General features: G+C 54.9%; 3 protein-coding genes across 8 annotated transcripts; 1 reads left to right on the top strand and 2 right to left on the bottom strand.

Moving 5' to 3' along the window:
- Nucleotides 1–4: 4 nt before the first annotated feature.
- LOC144382239 (sulfotransferase 1A1) lies at nucleotides 5–3,875 on the bottom strand. Of its 4 annotated transcripts, none has more exons than XM_078074635.1 (9): nucleotides 3,737–3,875; nucleotides 3,071–3,199; nucleotides 2,180–2,387; nucleotides 1,947–2,072; nucleotides 1,758–1,855; nucleotides 1,195–1,321; nucleotides 1,000–1,094; nucleotides 325–505; nucleotides 5–199 (listed from the first exon to the last, which is right to left on the bottom strand). In XM_078074635.1, the coding sequence occupies exons 3-9, from the start codon at nucleotides 2,325–2,327 to the stop codon at nucleotides 87–89; spliced, it is 888 nt and encodes a 295-aa protein (XP_077930761.1). In that variant the 5' UTR covers nucleotides 2,328–2,387; nucleotides 3,071–3,199; nucleotides 3,737–3,875; the 3' UTR covers nucleotides 5–86. The 4 variants fall into 4 exon arrangements, with proteins under 4 accessions (XP_077930761.1, XP_077930762.1, XP_077930759.1 ...); XM_078074636.1 differs by having other exon boundaries at nucleotides 2,180–2,363; nucleotides 3,076–3,199; XM_078074633.1 differs by having other exon boundaries at nucleotides 2,180–2,363; nucleotides 3,737–3,874.
- A 39-nt stretch (nucleotides 3,876–3,914) lies between these two features.
- On the top strand, nucleotides 3,915–18,219 carry LOC118535035 (SAGA-associated factor 29-like). The gene is made up of 10 exons (XM_078074639.1): nucleotides 3,915–4,341; nucleotides 7,866–7,954; nucleotides 9,712–9,787; nucleotides 10,465–10,537; nucleotides 15,475–15,539; nucleotides 16,405–16,534; nucleotides 16,609–16,755; nucleotides 16,993–17,028; nucleotides 17,116–17,278; nucleotides 18,016–18,219. Exons 1-9 carry the CDS (start codon nucleotides 4,287–4,289, stop codon nucleotides 17,246–17,248), a joined length of 804 nt encoding a protein of 267 aa, XP_077930765.1. The 5' UTR covers nucleotides 3,915–4,286; the 3' UTR covers nucleotides 17,249–17,278; nucleotides 18,016–18,219.
- A 165-nt stretch (nucleotides 18,220–18,384) lies between these two features.
- Nucleotides 18,385–21,523, bottom strand: LOC118535031 (sulfotransferase 1A1). Of its 3 annotated transcripts, none has more exons than XM_036091215.1 (8): nucleotides 21,439–21,523; nucleotides 20,548–20,731; nucleotides 20,315–20,440; nucleotides 20,126–20,223; nucleotides 19,563–19,689; nucleotides 19,368–19,462; nucleotides 18,705–18,885; nucleotides 18,385–18,579 (listed from the first exon to the last, which is right to left on the bottom strand). In XM_036091215.1, exons 2-8 carry the CDS (start codon nucleotides 20,693–20,695, stop codon nucleotides 18,467–18,469), a joined length of 888 nt encoding a protein of 295 aa, XP_035947108.1. In that variant the 5' UTR covers nucleotides 20,696–20,731; nucleotides 21,439–21,523; the 3' UTR covers nucleotides 18,385–18,466. The 3 variants fall into 3 exon arrangements, with proteins under 3 accessions (XP_035947108.1, XP_077930764.1, XP_035947109.1); XM_078074638.1 differs by having other exon boundaries at nucleotides 21,444–21,508; XM_036091216.2 differs by having other exon boundaries at nucleotides 20,548–20,755; nucleotides 21,439–21,506.
- Between the last annotated feature and the right edge of the window lie 134 nt (nucleotides 21,524–21,657).

Below are 21,657 nucleotides of genomic sequence, written 5' to 3'. Positions count from 1 at the left end.
GGTGTAATACACATGGAATTTTATTTTTGAGGCTGGGGGCAGGTCACCGCAGTGGGGACTTCGGCGTGCCTCCCAGGGAGCACCACTCACAGCTGGGTGACGAAGCGGAGGCCGTAGCCCTCCATCTTCTTGGCATAGTCGGCGTCAAAGCGCTCGTTCTGGGCCACAGTGAAGGTGGTCTTCCAGTCCCCTGAGATGCCTGTGGACAGAGGGGAGGACGGCTGCAGGCCCCAGCCACAGAGCAGGCCCGGGGTGGCTCAGGCCAGCTCTCGCCTCCGCATCCACGCTTGCCTCCCCAGATGCCTGTCCTGCACGGGCACTCACCTTTCCTCATGAAGGCCGAAATGCTGTGGTCCATGACGTGAAGGGGTATGGTGCTGTAGTTAGTCTTGGAGTTGTTCTTCATCTCATTGAAAGACGTGTGCTGGACGATGAGATCCACGGTCTCCTCTGGCAGGGAACGCCCCACAAACTTCAGGATCTTCTGAATCTCCCTTTTGGGATTCTGGAGCAGCAGAGGGGCTCTTCAGTGGAGGTTGGGATTGCTCACTGAGCAAACAAAAGGGAGGGCCCCCCTAACTCCTTGGGGTCTGGCCACTTCCGCCTAGAGACCTCTCAGCCCCACCTCCTTGACTTGGGTCCTCTTTCCCTGGGGCACACTAGTTGCCCCTGCCCTGTGACCCTGAAATAAGCTCTTGTTTGGGTCCTGACGGGTGAGCGCAGGGACGGTCCTCTTTCGTAACTGTGGCGGCAGGGAGAGCAACAGAGAATGCTGGCGGATGGCTCTGTGTCGCTGGGGTCTGAGATCAGAGCTATATGGCCTTGCTGCCCGGGTGACGCTGCGGCTCCAAGTCCCGGGCAGGAAGGCGGGCTGGGGGACCCGGGGGACTGGTGTGGGGCTGCCAGAGGGCAGGCGGCCAAGAGGGCCTTGGCAGGTCCCTGGCAGGTTCCTGCTTCTCCACGGATGACCTGGAGGGAAGCAGCAGCAGGCGGCCTCACCTCTTTCATGTCCTCGTAGAAAAGATAGAGAATGGGGTGGGTGTGACTCAGCTCCCACCACTCCCGCACGTGCTGATACCAGGACCCATAGGACACTGGGGAGAGGGGCAGAGACATGGACACACGGGCTGGTATTAGTTTGGGCTGGCTGCCGCTCCGCTCCGCCCCGCTCCTTCCTCCAGATTCAGGTCCCACCTTCCCCAGCCATGAACTTCTCCAGGAAGTTGTCCCAGGTGTCAGGGTCTGGGTGCACCTTGGCCATGCGGTAGAAGTGGTAATAGGAGACAGCCACATCCTTTGCATTGCGGGCCATGTAGACCACCTGGAGGGACAGATGACCCCCACACACACCCAAGCATCATCACCACACCGTGAGCCAAGGTGGTTCCACCCTTCACAGCATCCCTGCAAGGGAAGTTAGCTCTTGGTCTGGCCAAGGGGGTAATAAGCTTAGAGGCTGACTTGCTTGTGGTCCCTGGAACCATACTTATGCTAACCTAATCCCCCTCAGTGCTGCCATACCCAGATTGGGAACAAGCTGTGCCAGATTCTCACCAGCCCCCTCCTCCACGGGCCTGGGGAGGCCTGCAGAGAAGACTGCCTTTCTCAGCTCTCCCCAGAGGAGTCTCCTTTTCACTGACCCCCACAACAGGATGAAGCAGACCGCCTCCTCCCCTCAGATGAGACCTTCCCAGCAGATAGGGCCAAAGCTGGGATGGCCCCAGCAGCCTCGTTCCCTGGCTTCCTCTGCCATTCACCTTGACCTTCTGATCCAGCAAGGTCTGGGGGAGCAGAGCCAAGGGCAGGTGTGTCTTGATGAGTCGTGGAGCTGGTGTATCTTTCAGAACCTCCAAACCTATGCCATGGGGTAGGGAAAGTCTGCTGAGCTGGAGCCCAGTCCTGCCCCCTCCCTCTGCTCCACTGGTCCCCAGAGCCCCACTACACACCTGTGGGAACCCCTGGAACCTTGAACTCAAGGAAGGGTACCCGGATGAAGATGGGGGCCCTTTGACACTTCTGTACATCACCGCCTTGGTAGATCATGTCCAGGATCTCACTCACCCAGGTGGTGCCTGGAGAGCAGGGAAAGGGTCGGTGAGCAGGGCTGAGGGCAGCCCCTTGCTGGTCCAACGTAGGGGACTGTGGCCCAGGAGAGGGGTGGATGGCCCTCATCACCTACCAGATTTGGGGTAGGTACTGATAAGCAGGTCATCAGGCTGGGCTTGGAAGTCCTGCAGTGACCCCAGTGCCTCTGCAAAGTACTTGACGAGAGGGATCCCCTTCACATACTTCAGGGGCGGGCGCGAGGTGTCCTGGATGAGCTCCATGCTGCGGCGTCAAGGGCCGGAGTGCGGCCAACTTGCCTTAACAACATCACAACATGCCATCTGTTGAAATCTTGCTTTAAGATGAGGGACTGCGGCTGACTTGACCCTGCTCACAAAGCTAGTGGGTGGTGGGAGCTGGGCTTCAAACCCAGACGGGACGCTCATGCAGTGGGTCAGGGCGCGGGCTGCACCTTTGCTTTACCTGCAGGGCTTATTAAAATCCCGGAGCCTGAGGCCACACCCCAAACCAATTAAATCACTCTCTGGGGCCCAATCCCGGTTCTCTTGGAAGCTCCGGGAGACTCCAGTGTGCCCGTGAGCACTACTACTCTGGCGCCTGCCAGTTCTCCTCCTCCCACTACTTCTGCGGCAGCCCCCGGGCTACTGCACCGGCCTGCTCTCCCTGCTCTCCCTGCTGTCCCTTTGAGCAACCTGGGCCCCTCACGCATGGCAACATTTCAAAGGCCGGTGGGGCCTGTGATCCCACTTGCCAAACTGCACTCTGTCTTGGCTCAGGGATAAACACAGCCAGCTGAAAAACTTGAGCTTGTCTGGGGGGCCAGAGTCTGGTATGCGGATGAGCAAAAGCGGTGGGTCCATGGAAGAGGGAGGGGGGTTTCAGCCGGGGTTGTGGTTGGCTGATTGAAATGGACCATCCAGAGGAAAAGGGCAAGGATGCCACTGCGGCAGCAGCAGAGAGAGAGGGGCTAGCCCTGCCCAGCCCACCCCACCCGGGCACTCACCACACCTCTCTGGATCTTGGTCTTGTGACTCCTTCGTGCTGTGGCTTACTGGGTGCCGTGTGGTGAGTGCAGAACTGCTCTGGAGCTGAAGGGTTTTTAAACCCAAAGTGGGAGGGATCTGGAGCCAGCCTCCAGGCAGGAAAGGGTGGAGTTTAGAGTGGGAGGACCCGCCTATGCTCCCCTCCTTAGCACCCCAGCAGGAGCCAAGCTTAGACTGGCCTGAAAACCCAAGATGTGGGTTTGGTGTGTAGAAAATAAAGGGAAGACTGAAACTAGACAAAAGAGCCCAGTAAGTTTTCACTTTTATTTTGGGGGGGGGGTTTGGAGCTATAATCTTTGCTCCTGACCTGCCCTCTGAACTCCACCCCTGTGCGGCAGGCCAACTGACAGCTTGTTCTTTTTTTTAATTTTATTTATTTACTTGACACAGAGAGAACAAGCAGGGGGAGCAGCAGAGGGAGAGGGAGAAGCAGGCTCTCTGCTGGGCAGGGAGCCCAACGCGGGGCTCCATCCCAGGACCCTGGGATCCTGACCAGAGCCAAAGGCAGATGCTTAACTGACTGAGCCCCCCGGGCGCCCCTGACAGCTTGTTCTGATGGAGCCAGCCAGTTTAGAGGGGGCAGAGTGGAGAGGAAAGGTGGCACTCTTGTGAGCAGGGCCACTCACCTTCCTGCGGCTCCAGGCCAGTCTTGAAGATGCCAGAGGTTCAGGCTGAGAGCGGCCCCCACTGGTGTTCTAGCAGCGCAGGCATTCCAGAACTGCTAGTCTGACCTCTGACAAGGCCAGTACAGAGCAATGGGGGGGGGGGGGGGCTGGTTGATTGTGGTTGGGGTGGAGCAGAGGCGGCGCAGGCTTTCTGAGGCAGCAGGGAGACAAAACGGCAAGAACGCAGAGTCTCATAACCCTGGCAGTGAGTCCAGCTCCCGAGGATTTCATGGAGACTCATTCATGATTGGTGACAGAACCATGGCCCCCACAAGGTGCTTTTCTTTCACTGGGTTTAAAGGGGCTCCCAAACAGAGACAAGAAGGAGTTGGGGCTTAGAGAGCCACAGAGCCCCGTAGGGTAGCATATCCCCCCACCCATCCCACTTTTGGCCTCTGTCCTTACTGTTTGGATTAAAGTCCAAAGTCAAGCTGGGCACTGGATTTGGATGGGCTCTGAGTCAAGGGTGTGAGTCTCCCAAGCACTCAAAGAATTGTGTGACGTCAGAAGCATGCAGGGGAAAGCTGAGGCACATGGGCCTCCAGGAAGAGGAGAGCCTGGTCCAGGTGAGTGAGCGGTCCCCTCCCACTCTGCTCTTCTCCTCAGGCCCCAGTGACTGGCAGGGCCTCTGTCTCCTAGCTCCAGTGCTGTCCCCCACCCCCCCACCCCCGCCCCAGCAAACACCAGAAAGTTCCCTTAACTCAGACTCTTTATTGTACTCAAATAAAAAGTGCCCAGACCCACAGGGGAGGCAGAGGGTTGGGGGCGCTGAGGATCAGGTCTCCAGCATGTCTGTCCAGTGTTCCTGTGGAGACAAGAGGACTGGTCAAAGGCAGCCTCGGGTGTGGGGTGGGGTAGGGAGGCTGGGGCCAAAGCCACGTCTCACCTCTTCTAATTCCAAGTCCTCCTCTTCCTCCTCGGCTCCCATCCGGCACAGCCAGATCAGGTCTCCCCACAGCAGTGAGTTCTTACAGCTACCAAGGGTGCAGTTGGTAGGAGACAAGAGTCAGGATCACAAGCCTCCTGCAGGCTAGGCCCTGGGTGCCAAGATAAGGACTCAGCTGCCCCGGGGCCTGGACTTGGACAACCGGCACCATCCTCCCAGAGCTCGACCACGCTGGGGCGGGGCTGTTGGACTCACCCCGGGCACTGGCCCTCTAGGGGCAGAAGCTGCCTTGGCTCCTCTTGCAGGAACTCCTCTGCTAGGCAGATCACGTGGGCTCTTAGGTGGCAGCCAGGGTGGGGGCAGCACAGGGGGCCCTCTTCATCCTGTCAGAAGTGGCAGGCAGGTAAGAGAGAAAACCAGGAGGAATGATGTAGCTAACACTCAGAACTTCTATTGACCAGACACTGTTCCAGAGGCTTCACATTAAACAACGCTATGAGGCATATACTATTATTTGCGTTTTATAGATGAAACTGAGGCATGGAGAGGTTACAATACTTGCCCACAGGGACTAAGCTTGCCAATTTCCCCTGAGCATTAGCAGTGATTATATAAACAGCATTGGCCCCTGCAGCCAGACCTATAGTTCTTACAGGCTAAGTGATCTCAGGCAGGTCACTTAATCTCTGAATGGCAAGTACTCAATTTACATTTCCTGAGAGCTCAGAAGTCAGGCCCATCAGGCTCAGCTAATTTGTTAAATATTTATTGGCTACCTGCTGTTTGCCAGACGCTTTTCTACAGCAGTGAACAAGAACTGCCTTGTATTGGGGCAGGGGAGAAACTGACAATAAGATAAAACACCCACTCTGTTACACAATAAGTGTTTAGGCTTTAAGGGGGGAAAAAAGGCAGGAGAGTGTACAAGAAAGAACTGCAGTTTTATTTTTTTAACAATTTTATTTATTTATTTGACAGAGAGACACAGCAAGAGAGGGAACACAAGCAGGGGGAAGTGGGAGAGGGAGAGGGAGAAGCAGGCATCCCGCTGAGCAGGGAGCCCAGTGCGGGGCTCGATCCCAGGACCCTGGGATCATGACCTGAGCCGAAGGCAGACACTTAACGACTGAGCCACCCAGGCGTCCGTCCCACTTCTGGCTTCTTCTTGCAGAGAAACTGACAGTTGCTTTCCTTATTCCCATCAGGCTTAATTACATTTAACAGAATTTTAACTTAGAAACCTTAGTCTGAAAATTAAGTAGTAACCAATTGTGAACTGTCTGCTACACCAGAATTTCTTTTTTTTAAGATTTCATTTGTTTGTCAGAGAGAGAGAGTACAAGTAGGGGGAGCGGCAGGCTGAGGGAGAAGCAGGCTCCCCACTGAGCAAGGAGGCTGATGTGGGACTGGATCCCAGGAGGCTGATGTGGGACTCGATTCCAGGACCCTGGGATCTTGACCTGAGCTGAAGGTGGACAGTTAACCGACTGAGCCACCCAGGCATCCCTACACCAGAATTCTTTAGCTTGGCAATTTATGAGTACAGTTCATAATTTCTAAAAACATATGTTTCCCCATAGCACAGTCTTTCAGTAAAGCATAAGGCATGTTTACCAACAGACTCAACTCTGTATTTAGGAAAGTAGGAAATGTGTAAGGAAGGTATAAGAAATGAGAATACATTTTGTTGAGGGGAAAAAGAAAGTTATTTTGTCCCAAAATGAGATTGGTTATTTATTTATTTTTAAAGATTTTATTTATTCATTTGAGAGAGAGCAAGCACGAGCAGGGGGAGTGGCAGAGGGAGAAGCAGGCTCCCCACTGAGCAGGAAGCCCAATATGGAACTCGATCCCAGGACCCCGGGGTCATGACCTGAGCCGAAGGCAGACACTTAACTAACTGAGCCACCCAGGTGTCCCAAGATTGGTTATTTAGAAAACGCTTAGGACGAAATCTGAATGAAAAAGTTGTAGAAGGTGTGTGAAGGCAAATCTTTGAAAAGAACTTTGTATGTGGTCAGGACTAAGATTGAAATAAATGAAATTTTTTAAAAGATTTTACTAATTTGAGGGAGAGGGAGAAACAGACTCCCCGTGGGGCTCAATTCCAGGACCCTGAGATCATGACCTGAGCCAAAGTCAGACACTTAACTGATTGGGCCACCCAAGCGCCCCAAAATAAATGGATTTTAAAAGTACACTGGCAGGGGCGCCTGGGTGGCTCAGTTGTTAAGCGTCTGCCTTCGGCTCAGGTCATAATCCCAGGGTCCTGGGATCGAGCCCCGCATCGGGCTCCCTGCTCGGCCAGGAGCCTGCTTCTCCCTCTCCCACTCCGCCTGCTTGTGTTCCCTCTCTAGCTGTCTCTCTCTCTGTCAAATAAATAAAATAAAATCTTTAAAAAAAAAAAAAAGTACACTGGCATAAGATTGATATTCTGCTTTTCTCTCTGTTAAGACCATTTTCGGGTGCCTGGGTGGCTCAGTCAGTTAAGTGTCTGCCTTCAGCTCAGGTCACTATCCCAGGGTCCTGGGATCGAGCCCCACATTGGGCTCCCTGCTCAGCGGGGAGCCTGCTTCTCCCTCTTCTGCTCCCCCTGCTTGTGCTCTCTCTTTCTCTCAAATAAATAAATAAAAAATCTTAAAAAAAAAAAAAGACCGTTTTCTTAGATTGTTGGTCTGCTCATGATAAATTGTAAACAAAGGTTTATTATTATTTATGTGCCCAGAAAACCAAAGCTTCTGTGTTTTTGTCTTTATCAGGTGTTTGTACTTAAGAAAGTTAAAAATTCTCAAGAAAAAAAAACAAAACAAAACACTTCTCAATATTAAAGGAGCTAAGTTTTGCTAACAACTACGTAACCATCGATAGACTCTTATTGCTAGCTTGGTTAATTAAATCCCGAGTTTCATGGTGATCTATGATCCTGTTGAGGCCTGTACTTTGCAACTTCCCAAGATTCAAATTCTAAAAAAAAGTCCTTTTGATTAATTAGGCTGGTTTATGTGGTATGTTAAGTTACTTGGGAAGCACGGTCAAAAACTTGATGAACCTTGGGTTCTGTTGTTTGGATAAATACTGTTATAACTGTTGTAGAAATTATGTGAAAGTTTTACTGTGTCCTGGTATGAGGTCATCACTGGACACCCTGAGCTTCAACACACAGCAGCCCCTAACAGGGTTCCCTTCTGTTCGCCTCCACGCCAGGCACTCCGGACACGATGGCCCTGGTGTCTGCTGATTCCCGCATCGCAGAACTTCTCACAGAGCTCCATCAGCTGATTAAACAAACCCAGGTAAGAAGCTGCAGCCCTCGGCTCCTGGAGGGTGGCACGCGAGCCGCGAGCCGCAGGGCGTTCACAGGCTTTGGACATGCAGGGACCCAGGTGACCGATGAACCGGCAGCCGAGGAGAACGTGGGGTGTGACAGCCGGATTTTCTGTCGGCAGGCAGGACGTCGTAATCCCCTCTGTTCCATGACGGCTACAATGAGCTAGGATTCACATATCGTACAGCTCACCCATTTGAAGTATGTGATTCCAGTGGTTTTTAGTATGTTCACAGAGTCGTGCCACCATCCCCACGATCAGTTTCAGAACATTTTCATCATCTGACAAAAATGCCCTGTACCCGTCATGGTCCCTCCCCTTTTCCTTCCACCCCCTTATCCCAGCTGAACGAAGATACCCTTCGCAGGCCGGATAAGCCAAGAGTGTAGAGGTTCTCTCCCGGGAGCTGGTCAGGGGCCTCGTTTGGAAGGCGCAGGGTCTGAAAACACAGGCCTGCTGAGTTCATCTTTTACTGCACAGCCGCCCCCAGCCCGGCCCTTGGCCTCCACTCCCTTGCAGCAAAATGGTAGCGGGGCCTCGGTAGCCAGTCGGGACAGCAGCCGCCTGCCCGAGACAGCAGCGGCGTGAGTACGAGTGTGGGTGACAGTGCAGCAGCCGCCAGGCCAGGGAGAGACTGCAAGGAACACTCAGTCGGTCCCGCAGGGCCGGTACCTACGCTTTCCTAATTTATACTAATCCGATTACCCGCTTCCGCCCTTCATGCGGTACTGTTCATGCCTTATAATAAATTTGTGTAAAACTGTTCAGCATAGAAATTAGCTGATGGTGAGCTAAATCAAGTTCTTCCTTGGGCCAGTCGTTTCCCGTCGGTGTTCCCGTCTGAGGAGAATCTGGCCCCGGTTCCCCCCACATTTGCTCATCAATACCAGTATCAGTGGATGACCTCTTGACGGGGGGCAGCTGAATCTTACCAGCATTGCCAGTGTGTTACACCATGTTCAACTACGGTCATGGTGGAGTTCAGTTTCATTACAGAACAAGTTAGTGAGAATTACAGAGCTATTTGTTATGCCCTCCCAACAGAATTGGCGTGCTCACTTACCAGATATTGTTATGGACGATATTTTTACTTTACAGTATTTTTACTTCATGATATTTGCTTTATTCCACTTGGCCACGATTCAGTTATTTCTGGGTTCTGAGTCAGCTGGGGACAAAGCCAGTCGCCCTGTCCCAGCTCACAGGCTTGTGCTGAGACTGCTTTTCATTGTGTGTTCTCCTATAGCAGGGCCCACCTCCTACCTAGGGGGAGCCCCAAATGGTACTCAAAATAACAGTCCTGTCTCTGCCAGCTGTAGCTCAGGATGTCTTATTTTGATCTGTTCTTGGGTCAGGGCAGTCATAGTGCATTAATATAAATTACAAGTGGAGCCCAGTGTGGGGCTTGAACTCACGATCCTGAGATCAAGACCTGAGCTGAGATCAAGAGTTGGACGCTTAACCGACTGAGCCACCCAGGCGCCCCCACCCAGGTTACACAAAGACCCATCTCTTGGAGCCATACACCACGCAGTCCTGTGGCCCAGAAGGGAGCAGTCCTGGAAATGCCTTCCCAAACGATGTCCTTTGTAGTGGGATGTAACCTGAAAAGTAAGGGTCAGAAGATACTGGTGTACGTATTTCTGGCGCCTCTGGCCTGGGATGCCGGGGGCCACGGCAGGACAAAGGGCCGCCCTCATGCCCTGTTGACCTTATCCCTGCAGGAAGAGCATTCGCGGAGTGAACACAACTTAGTGAACATCCAGAAGACCCATGAGCGGATGCAGACAGAGAACAAGAGTAAGTCACTGGGCTCAGAAGAGAAAGGGGAGGAGAAAGGGGGGTGGGCTGAGACCGGGAGCGTGGCTATCACTAGTTTCAGACAGGACTTTTGCGTGTGTCTACATAATCCAAAACGAACTGCTCCTTAGTCAGTTTTCCCTTCGGCTGAGTGACCTAAGGTGACCCAGGAAACAGACGACAGACCACCTAGCACTAAGGAACCTTAAAATCCCCCAACTCTAGAGACTGGGAAGTCAGTGTTAAGGCTGCATCCAGGGGAACCCCGTTGAGTGCACAAGCACCCCAGTTACCTGGTGTTTTCTAGAGAGAGAGCTTCCCTCCCAGCATCCCCTGCACATGCCCCAGAGCCCTCCTGCTCAGCCTCCTGGGTTGGTGCTTTCCAACTCTGAGCAGCTTTGAGAACTGTTGTCTGTTTTCCTGTGTGCTAAGAAATAGTTTCTGCGTGTGTCATGCTATGGCAAAGGCTAGAAAGTCCTCTGCCAAATGCGTGATGGCATGTGAACCATATGAAAACGTGAACTCGTTAAACCCGGGGCATCGGCCTCGGGGCACTTCGAGCCAGCAGAGCTCACGTCTCGGTCCGTGGCCTCTGCACGCCTCTCGGGTGCACAGAAGCAGCCCCACGGACTGCCAGCCACCCCCCTGCCCACCCTCTTCCTCTGCTCACTTTGCAGTCTCTCCCTATTACCGGACAAAGCTGCGCGGGCTCTATACGACCGCCAAGGCTGATGCGGAGGCTGAGTGCAAGTGAGTCCCGTCCCCTCCCCTTTGTCACCCACCCGTGTGCTGGGCTGCTGGAGCCTGCAGACCCCAGCCCCCGCCGCCTTTCCTGCCACCAATAAGCAGATTCCCGTTCCCCAGGCTGTCCCTTGGGGCCCCCGCTTTCCCTAGAACCCACTTTTGGGCCTCCCCTTCCCGCTAGCCCTGCTGTTTCCTAGATGGCAGCAAGGTGGGGGCCGGACCCCGGCACAGCCTTTTACTATCAGGTGACCTGGAGCAGTCGCTCCCGCTGAGACCCACTTACCCCATCATTACAACAGGGATCATAACTGTCTACAGAACTGTCAACATAACACGAGATAATGTATATAAAGTGCCTAAGACCAGTGATTTTCACACTCTTTTGACTATAACCCATAGTAGGAAATACATTCTCTGATGTGGCTTCATCATGATATTAAGACCTCGTCGTCATCTCTGTACTACTACCACTAAGGACTCCTGTGCGGCCCTACTGAGCCGGGTGCTATTCCAAGTACGTTACGAACTTATCTCATGTAATGCTCAGAGCGACCGCAAGGTGGACGTTACCCCCATTTTACAGGTGAGGACACGAAGATACAAGGGGTTCCATAATCTGCTAAAAGTCACACAACTAGTAAGTCGGGGAGCCCCGTTGTCGATCCAAAGTCCATATTCTTTAACACCATAATAGAATGGTGTAATGGTCACCTTTCCACGGCACACACATATATCACAGAACTGGAACAAGAAGTACGGTTTGTACTGTTACCGTATATATAGTCTGGGGTTTGTTTGTTTGTTTGTTTGTTTTTAAACGTTTTTTTATTTATTTGACAGAGAGAAAGACAGCCAGAGAGAGGGAACACAAGCAGGGGGAGTGGGAGAGGGAGAAGCAGGCTTCCCGAGGAGCAGGGAGCCCGATGCAGGGCTCGATCCCAGGACCCTGGGATCATGGCCTGAGCCGAAGGCAGATGCTTAATGACTGAGCCACCCAGGCGCCCCTGTTTGTTTGTTTTTAAGTGATCTATACACCCGACGTGGGGCTCGACCTCCCAACCGGAGATCAAGAGTTGCATGCTCTTACCACTGAGCCAGCCAGGCATCCTGTGTTCTGTTTTATTAAATGCTGGTTGTTACCCCAGAAGTTAATCTCACAAGCCACTAATGAGTCACGGCCTGCTATTTAAATACTGCCTTGCACATGTGTTGGTCAGCACCCTAAGTGTTACCAGTGGCTCCAGGATCTTCCTCTCCTCCCATCTGGCCCTTCACAGACCCTGTCTTGTGCTCAAAGACCCTGCCTTGTACTCACGGTCCCAGATTTTCTTTGCCTGCCATTGTCTTTGTTCTGCAAATCTTTGCTGGCACTTACCCTGTGCCTGGTGCTGGGCAGTCCCCATACAGAGACACGAGGATAGCGAGGACCCGGCCTACGAGGGCAAACAGTCTGGAAAGGAGAGGCACTCTAAGAAAACAGTGACCAGGACAGTATAGTTGGTGGGCCAGCAGAGGTGGGCTCACTGTGCCTGGGGGCCTGGGACAGCCACAGGGAGGAGGAGAGACTTGAAGTAGGGGTCAGTAGGGGGATGTGGCAGAGGCCGTGGAGGAGTGTATGGTGGACATGCACACTGGGGGAATGAGAACCGGTCCTTTGTGGCTGGGGAAGGGCAAGGCAGGACTTGGAGGGCTTCCAGTAACTGGACTTTATCCTGGAGGCCATAGGGAGCCAGCGAAGATGTAAAGCAGGAGAAAAAACCCCTGGCTGCTGGGGTAGGGCAGACGGGGTAAGATTCAAGGCCATTTAGGAGACCAGGCAGATGGTGATGGAATTGAGCCAAGACAGTGGCAGTGGGGATGGAGAAGCAAGGGTGGGTTCGAGGGCAGGTTCTGAAAGAAAATTGGGGGCCATTTGGGAGAGGGGAAGCTGAAGATTCCACACTTTGCAGCTTAGATGGAGGGACCTGACGGGGCTTCCCATGCTGGGCTGGGGCTGGCTTAGGCGGGAGGAGACACCGTGCCTTCTGATTGCTGGTGTTGTCTACCGGCTTCCTGGCCCACCCTTCCTGCCCCCTCTTCCCCTGATGTGCACATTTGTCATCTGGCAATTGTTGGGCCCTTTCGTGCTCATCTGTGCTGGGGTATGGCTGGCATAAGCTTACGCAAACACATTTGAGAGTAAAAGGCAAAATGGTCCTTCCCAGCTTAATTGCTGGCAAAGTGACTGCTTCTGAAACCAGTTTGGTGTGGGCTCTTCTCTGGCATTGACGTATCTGGAGTTAAACATTTATAAGCTCCTTTCAGAATTGCAGGGTCCAACATTTTGCAGTTCTGCTGCCATTTCATTTTTCGGCTCTGAAAAGTTCATCCATTCATCACTAGATACTGAGTCCCCGTCGGCACCAGGCGCCGTGCTGGGTACGGGAGCGTGTGAGAGTGTGAAGGGCCAGCCCCTCGCATGGGGAGGCTCCCGGTCAGGGTGGGGAACACATGTCTCTGTGTGCTCCTGAGGCACTCTCCTGCACCCATGCGTGTCTAAGGAGATTAACTAAAAGCCTCAGGAAACTGAAGAGGCACCTAGAGCCAGCCTCAGGAACTAGCCCGAGGCCCATGACACATTGCTGTTGTCTCTTCCATGTGCGCCAGGGGCTGCCCCCCAGCTGGTTTTCATCCTCCTGCTTTGCAGAAAATGGAAAAGAACCCCTGCTCTTTAATTTAACAGTTGTTCTCTTTTTTTAAAAAGGCCTTGAGTTGGCACACTGGCAGGAGGGATCAAAGGGGAACAAGATCAAAGATCCAACTTTCCATAAACAGGTAGCCATTCCCAGGTGGGAACAAATCATTTTCTAACCTTAGTGCAAAAGGCATTTCTCAACAGCGGAAGGGATGGTGTCCTCAGTGAGACTTTGGCCACGGACAGTGGATAACTCCATCGCCCAGAGTCGCAGCTACCGGCCCAGCTGGTGCAGGCAGAGGTTCCAAGGGCCCGAATGACTCAGGGGCTAGAGCGTCAGGTGCCCAGAGGAGAGAATGAAGGCCACGGTTCCGGGCCCTGGACAGCAGGTGGTTAGCTGGGACGCTTGCCTGGTAGTGTTCCAGCTTGCTGACCAGAGGTGCCGCTCTAGTCTTGACCTGTCCCGTCGGAAGGTGGTCTTTTCCAGTTTCTGCAGGGTTGTTCCCTTATGTAATTATTAAGTCTCTTATGGGAGATATTGAGATTATGTAAATATCCCATGTCCCCAGACTCTCAGCTTTGGCATCTGTTTATGATTCTTGCCTAAAACAATTGGGATTTTTTTTTTTTTTTTTTAAGCTCCCCAGGGGAGGGGTACCTGGGTGGCTCCAGCGGTTGAGTGTCCCAACTCTTGATCTCAGCTCAGGTCTTAATCTCAGGGTCGTGAATTTAAGCCCCACATTGGGCTCCATGCTGGGTGTGGAGTCTACTTAAAAAATAAAATCAGCTCCCCAGGGGATTCTGATGTGCAGCTAGGGTTAAGAGCCACTCCGTTACTATCTCACCGAGTATGGCTTAGGACATGCTGCATAAAACTTCTTCAGACAGGTGCAGCAGCAATGGTCAGACTCCAAGTTCCGTTTGGCTTCCTGGCTTTTACTCTGCTGCTGTCCTGGGGCCTGACCGCCCCACGTCCCCAGGCTTGCGAGCCTGCGGCGCCCCTGACTGAGCCCTCCCTGCATCCTGTGCCCTCCACGCTGAGCTGTGGTGCGGCAGGCATCCTGCTCCGGATTGCCTGGCTCCCTCTGCCAGGGCTACCCCCACCTCCACCCCGGCCTCCGGCCTCTGCCCGATGAGCTCCACAGGAGCCTGGGACACCCCCCTGGCCCACCTGCGAGGCTGTCATCTCCCTCCTGCTGAATGAAGGCCTTTAGAACCTCGCGGGAATTACTAAAGGTTGAGTAGAGGAAGAGCCATGGGAGAGGAGGAAAATCAGTGACCCCAGATGGAGTCTGGGCTGCTTATTCCTATTGAAATATTCTTTGGGGGAGAGTCCTCAAGATCTAGGATAAAGAAACCTTTCTCCAGTGAGGATTGTGTTCCCTTCTGCTGGATTGCTTGGGCCCCAACCACCTTGGAACCCTGTAAACTGACTCCAGAGGTTTCCTGGGGCTGCAGCCTTTCAGAGACAAATCCCTTCCACCCCCAGCCCCACTCCGAGCCCAGAGAACTCCCCACAGTCCTCTGGAGTGTCTCCTTTGACTTGTCCCAGCTTGGACAGACCCCGAGCTTTCACTTCTATCCTCCAAATCTCCAGACTGTTGGAGGCGGCCAGCACTGCTGCAGGGTTTCTTCAGGCTCTGTGAAATGCAGCCGGCTCTGCTGTGGTCACCGCTCTGGGATCCTCCTGGATTCTTGGGCATGCTACCTCTCACTACCTTGTCCGTTCTTTTATGCTTTTTAAAATGTAAAAACAGGGGCGCCTGGGTGGCTCAGTGGTTAAGCGTCTGCCTTCAGCTCAGGTCATGATCCCAGGGTCCTGGGATCGAGCCCCACATTGGCCTCCCTGCTCCGCGGGAAGCCTGCTTCTCCCTCTTCCACTCCCCCTGCTGTGTTCCCTCTCTCGCTGTGTCTCTCTGTCAATAAATAAATAAAATCTTTAAAAAAATAAAATGTAAACACAGGAGCGCCTGGCGGGCTCAGTCAGTAGAGCATGCAACGCTTGATCTTGGCGTTGTGGGTTCGAGTCCCACATTGGGTGTAGAGATTACTTAAAAATAAAATCATAAATAAATATCCTAGATAGATAGATAGATTAGATAGATAGATTAGATAGATAGATAGAAAGAAAGGAAAGAAAGAAAAAAAAACAGGGCTTATAGTTTTCGGCAGTAGGGCTGGTCTGAGTTACCCAGCCTGCTGTAAGCAGAAAAGGAAGTCTGTGCTTTGTGCTTCATCCAGACCTCTTCTCCCTTCTCCCCCCCCTCAGCATACTCCGGAAAGCTCTAGATAAGATAGCGGAAATCAAGTCCCTGTTGGAAGAAAGGCGGATTGGTGAGTTGGAGACCACCTTGGCGCTTCTTGACCAGGCCGAGTGAGGCTTCCTGAGACCAGCATTCGTGGCTCCCTGCAGGGGTGGGGGGCCTGTCGCCACAGCCCGGTGTGCTCGTTCCATGGACTTCTGACGGGGGCGCGCATCTGGACAGCCTGGGTCTGGGAGGGAATGGAGGTCCTGGCCAGCGCTCAGAGGCAGGGGCTCCCAGTGTCCCTGTGCAGACCTGGAAGATTTCACCCCGCCCCCTCATGCTTCTCTCCCCCTGTGCCTGGGGCAGTTGCCTCCTTCCCGCTACCCCCCACCCCCACCTCTTGCTGTGGGAAGCACCGGCTGCTTTGGGAGAGCCATCCTTCAGGTGGAGTTTACACAGGGTGTTGGCTTCCGAATCCCTGCAGACTGCCGTGGCTCTTCCATCTCTTACCCCTTCAGTGAGCCCTCAGTGGGCAGACAGCTTGCCCATCAGACATGTCCCACTGCCAGTTGGGTTTGCGCGATGTTGACTGGGTGTGTTGAGCCATGCCTGAGGAGGTCAGGAGTCTGTCCACGTTTGACAGTTTTTAGATTTTTTTTGTTGAATGACAGCATATACTCCTAGTAGAAAAGTACCCATAAGCCTACAGACAGCTCTCTGAAATTTTGGCTAACCCAACAAACGGATGTGACCAGCACCTCGGAACCCTTCTTTTGCCCTCGGTGCCCTCTGTGAGAGCAGCCCGGGACTCTCACCGCGGGCATCTGGTGGGAGGGCAGGGGTCACACTGGGCCCTTGGTGGTCACTCAGGAGGTGGGCTCCAGGCCAAGCTCCACTGACTGTGCACCAGTGCCCTGTTCCTGGTGCCTCAGGGGCGCGCTTCCTTCCCACAGCGGCCAAGATTGCGGGCCTGTACAATGACTCGGAACCCCCTCGGAAGACCATGCGCAGGGGGGTGCTGATGACCCTGCTGCAGCAGTCCGCCATGACCCTGCCCCTGTGGATCGGGAAGCCTGGTGACAAGTGAGGGCAGGCCCGGGGTGGGGGGAGCTGCCAAGAGGGAAGGGCTGGGACTAACACCTTATTCCAACCCTCAGGCCCCCACCCCTCTGCGGGGCCATTCCAGCCTCTGGGGACTACGTGGCCAAACCTGGAGACAAGGTGGCCGCCCGGGTAAAGGCTGTGGATGGGGATGAGCAGTGGATCCTGGCCGAGGTGGTCAGTTACAGCCATGCCACCAACAAGTGAGTGGACACCCAGCCCTCGATCCGCTCTCCCGTTACACCTGCGCCGGCCGCCCCCCACCCCCGTCTGCAGGCTGGGAGAAGAGCCTCCCAGGGTGCCTGTGGAGACGGGGACGGTGTGTGACTCAGGCTCCCTGGGCTGCTTCCCCTCCCCACACCCCACCCCTCCCCTCCTCGTCGCTCCCTGATTTGGACCGTGCACCTCCCTGCATCCACCGTTTTCTCCTTGTTCTCCAGGTATGAGGTAGATGACATTGATGAAGAAGGCAAAGAGTGAGTGTGCTGGTCAGGGAGGGACCATGGAAGCAGCTGGAAAGGAGCCCCCTACCTGGCATGGGTTGACCTGAGCCCCCCTTCCAGGAGACATACCCTGAGCCGGCGGCGCATCATCCCACTGCCCCAGTGGAAAGCCAACCCGGAGACGGATCCTGAAGCCTTATTTCAGAAGGAGCAGCTCGTGCTGGCCCTGTATCCCCAGACCACATGCTTCTAACGTGCCCTGATCCACACGCCCCCACAACGGGTAAGGCAGCCCCCATGGGTGAGACAGACCATGACGCCAGCACTGGGCTGAGCGGATGGGTCATGGGGTCACCTTCCCCTTCCTTCCCCTCCTATCCTCATCTTCTAGCCTCTCTGAGCTAGGAGAGTCCTACGTGTTGCCCTCTCTCTCCTGCTTACACTCTGCCCTGTAGGTGCCCTCCAGCCACGTCCCCTTGGACAGTGCCAGCCAACTCCCTCTCCAACCTTCAGAGTTCTAGCCAGCCCCACATGGAATGGGACCGATGTACCCTCTGGTCTCACCTCACTTTTGCACTGAGATGGGCAGCACCACACCCAGGGCCTGTCCTCCTTGACTGTCGCACCACTGCCCTTTCTTCGTGTGAGGCTATGCTCCCTCATGCTGGTGACCCATTACCTGATGGCAGCTTCAAGGCTGTTCTCCCCTCTTCCTCCAGGAGCCCTGCCTGCTGCTCTCTGCGTTTTTCTTGATCCCCTTAACACAGGGTCCCCAAAAGGCACCAGATCCTCCATGTAGAATCCCCCCACATAGACAGCAAGTCTCCCTCCTCCCTGCTCTTTGTGCCCTGGCCCTTCGTTGCTGAGAAAAGGGCTCTGCCGTAGCAGGGACTAGGTTCAGAGTGAAGATGGGGACAGGAGAGGCTGGGAGCCCGTGGACCAGAGGTTTCCCATCAGTCTGGGCTGGGGGCCTTGCCTGGGGGTCTCTGACCAGCCCCTCCTGTCTTCCCCCTGTCCCAGCCCCAGGATGACTATTCAGTCCTGTTTGAAGACACCTCCTATGCAGATGGTTACTCCCCTCCCCTCAATGTGGCCCAGAGGTACGTGGTGGCTTGTAAGGAGCCCAAGAAAAAGTGAAGTGGGCTGGCAGACTCACAGTCTCCTGCCACCCTCACAGGGGAATGCAACAAAAGGTTTTGTGGCAAATAAATATTGTTCCCCTTCGCCCGCGTCTCCTTGGTTTTGTTTTTCCAGGCCCTTCTCCCCTTCCCCATAACAGGGCAAGTTCGGGAATTGGAGGCCGCAGGGTCGAGATGGCTTCATTTGGTCCCAGTGGGCATTTCCTTTTAGCTCACGTTTGCTCTTTGCCTGCATTAAAGGCTCTCGGTGTAATACACATGGAATTTTATTTTTGAGGCTGGGGGCAGGTCACCGCAGTGGGGACTTCGGCGTGCCTCCCAGGGAGCACCACTCACAGCTGGGTGAGGAAGCGGAGGCCGTAGCCCTCCATCTTCTGGGCATAGTCGGCGTCAAAGCGCTCGTTCTGGGCCACAGTGAAGGTGGTCTTCCAGTCCCCCGAGATGCCTGTGGACAGAGGGGAGGACGGCTGCAGGCCCCAGCCACAGAGCAGGCCTGGGGTGGCTCAGGCCAGCTCTCGCCTCCGCGTCCACGCTTGCCTCCCCAGATGCCTGTCCTGCATGGGCACTCACCTTTCCTCATGAAGGCCGAAATGCTGTGGTCCATGAGGTGAAGGGGTATGGTGCTGTAGTTAGTCTTGGAGTTGTTCTTCATCTCACTGAAAGACGTGTGCTGGACGATGAGATCCACGGTCTCCTCTGGCAGGGAACGCCCCACAAACTTCAGGATCTTCTGAATCTCCCTTTTGGGATTCTGGAGCAGCAGAGGGGCTCTTCAGTGGAGGTTGGGATTGCTCACTGAGCAAACAAAAGGGAGGGCCCCCCTAACTCCTCGGGGTCTGGCCACTTCCGCCTAGAGACCTCTCAGCCCCACCTCCTTGACTTGGGTCCTCTTTCCCTGGGGCACATTAGTTGCCCCTGCCCTGTGACCCTGAAATAAGCTCTTGTTTGGGTCCTGACGGGTGAGCGCAGGGACGGTCCTCTTTCGTAACTGTGGCGGCAGGGAGAGCAACAGAGAATGCTGGCGGATGGCTCTGTGTCGCTGGGGTCTGAGATCAGAGCTATATGGCCTTGCTGCCCGGGTGACGCTGCGGCTCCAAGTCCCGGGCAGGAGGACCCGGGGGACTGGTGTGGGGCTGCCAGAGGGCAGGCGGCCAACAGGGCCTTGGCAGGTCCCTGGCAGGTTCCTGCTTCTCCACGGATGACCTGGAGGGAAGCAGCAGCAGGCGGCCTCACCTCTTTCATGTCCTCGTAGAAGAGATAGAGAATGGGGTGGGTGTGACTCAGCTCCCACCACTCCCGCACGTGCTGATACCAGGACCCATAGGACACTGGGGAGAGGGGCAGAGACATGGACACACGGGCTGGTATTAGTTTGGGCTGGCTGCCGCTCAGCTCCGCCCCACTCCTTCCTCCAGATTCAGGTCCCACCTTCCCCAGCCATGAACTTCTCCAGGAAGTTGTCCCAGGTGTCAGGGTCTGGGTGCACCTTGGCCATGCGGTAGAAGTGGTAATAGGAGACAGCCACATCCTTTGCATTGCGGGCCATGTAGACCACCTGGAGGGACAGATGACCCCCACACACACCCAAGCATCATCACCACACCGTGAGCCAAGGTGGTTCCACCCTTCACAGCATCCCTGCAAGGGAAGTTAGCTCTTGGTCTGGCCAAGGGGGTAATAAGCTTAGAGGCTGACTTGCTTGTGGTCCCTGGAACCATACTTATGCTAACCTAATCCCCCTCAGTGCTGCCATACCCAGATTGGGAACAAGCTGTGCCAGATTCTCACCAGCCCCCTCCTCCACGGGCCTGGGGAGGCCTGCAGAGAAGACTGCCTTTCTCAGCTCTCCCCAGGGGAGTCTCCTTTTCACTGACCCCCACAACAGGATGAAGCAGACCGCCTCCTCCCCTCAGATGAGACCTTCCCAGCAGATAGGGCCAAAGCTGGGATGGCCCCAGCAGCCTCGTTCCCTGGCTTCCTCTGCCATTCACCTTGACCTTCTGATCCAGCAAGGTCTGGGGGAGCAGAGCCAAGGGCAGGTGTGTCTTGATGAGTCGTGGAGCTGGTGTATCTTTCAGAACCTCCAAACCTATGCCATGGGGTAGGGAAAGTCTGCTGAGCTGGAGCCCAGTCCTGCCCCCTCCCTCTGCTCCACTGGTCCCCAGAGCCCCACTACACACCTGTGGGAACCCCTGGAACCTTGAGCTCAAGGAAGGGTACCCGGATGAAGATGGGGGCCCTTTGACACTTCTGTACATCACCGCCTTGGTAGATCATGTCCAGGATCTCACTCACCCAGGTGGTGCCTGGAGAGCAGGGAAAGGGTCGGTGAGCAGGGCTGAGGGCAGCCCCTTGCTGGTCCAACGTAGGGGACTGTGGCCCAGGAGAGGGGTGGATGGCCCTCATCACCTACCAGATTTGGGGTAGGTACTGATAAGCAGGTCATCAGGCTGGGCTTGGAAGTCCTGCAGTGACCCCAGTGCCTCTGCAAAGTACTTGACGAGAGGGATCCCCTTCACATACTTCAGGGGCGGGCGCGAGGTGTCCTGGATGAGCTCCATGCTGCAGCGTCAAGGGCCGGAGTGCGGCCAACTTGCCTTAACAACATCACAACATGCCATCTGTTGAAATCTTGCTTTAAGATGAGGGACTGCGGCTGACTTGCCCCTGCTCACAAAGCTAGTGGGTGGTGGGAGCTGGGCTTCAAACCCAGACGGAACGCTCATGCAGTGGGTCAGGGCGCGGGCTGCACCTTTGCTTTACCTGCAGGGCTTATTAAAATCCCCGAGCCTGAGGCCACACCCCAAACCAATTAAATCACTCTCTGGGGCCCAATCCCGGTTTTCTTGGAAGCTCCGGGAGACTCCAGTGTGCCCGTGAGCACTACTACTCTGGCGCCTGCCAGTTCTCCTCCTCCCACTACTTCTGTGGCAGCCCCCGGGCTACTGCACCGGCCTGCTCTCCCTGCTCTCCCTGCCGTCCCTTTGAGCAACCTGGGCCCCTCACGCATGGCAACATTTCAAAGGCCGGCGGGGCCTGTGATCCCACTTGCCAAACTGCACTCTGTCTTGGCTCAGGGATAAACACAGCCAGCTGAAAAACTTGAGCTTGTCTGGGGGGCCAGAGTCTGGTATGCGGATGAGCAAAAGCGGCGGGTCCATGGAAGAGGGAAGGGGGTTTCAGCCGGGGTTGTGGTTGGCTGATTGAAATGGACCATCCAGAGGGAAAGGGCAAGGATGCCACTGCGGCAGCAGCAGAGAGAGAGGGGCTAGCCCTGCCCAGCCCACCCCACCCGGGCACTCACCACACCTCTCTGGATCTTGGTCTTGTGACTGCTTCGTGCTGTGGCTTACTGGGTGCCGTGTGGTGAGTGCAGAACTGCTCTGGAGCTGAAGGGTTTTTAAACCCAAAGTGGGAGGGATCTGGAGCCAGCCTCCAGGAAGGAAAGGGTGGAGTTTAGAGTGGGAGGACCCGCCTATGCTCCCCTCCTTAGCACCCCAGCAGGAGCCAAGCTTAGACTGGC

The sequence above is a fragment of the Halichoerus grypus genome, chromosome 6 (genome assembly GCF_964656455.1).
Source record: "Halichoerus grypus chromosome 6, mHalGry1.hap1.1, whole genome shotgun sequence".
Taxonomy (NCBI): Eukaryota; Metazoa; Chordata; class Mammalia; order Carnivora; family Phocidae; genus Halichoerus; species Halichoerus grypus.
The sequence above is the reverse complement of the archived record's forward strand: the minus strand, read 5'-3'. Positions and strand labels throughout refer to the sequence as shown.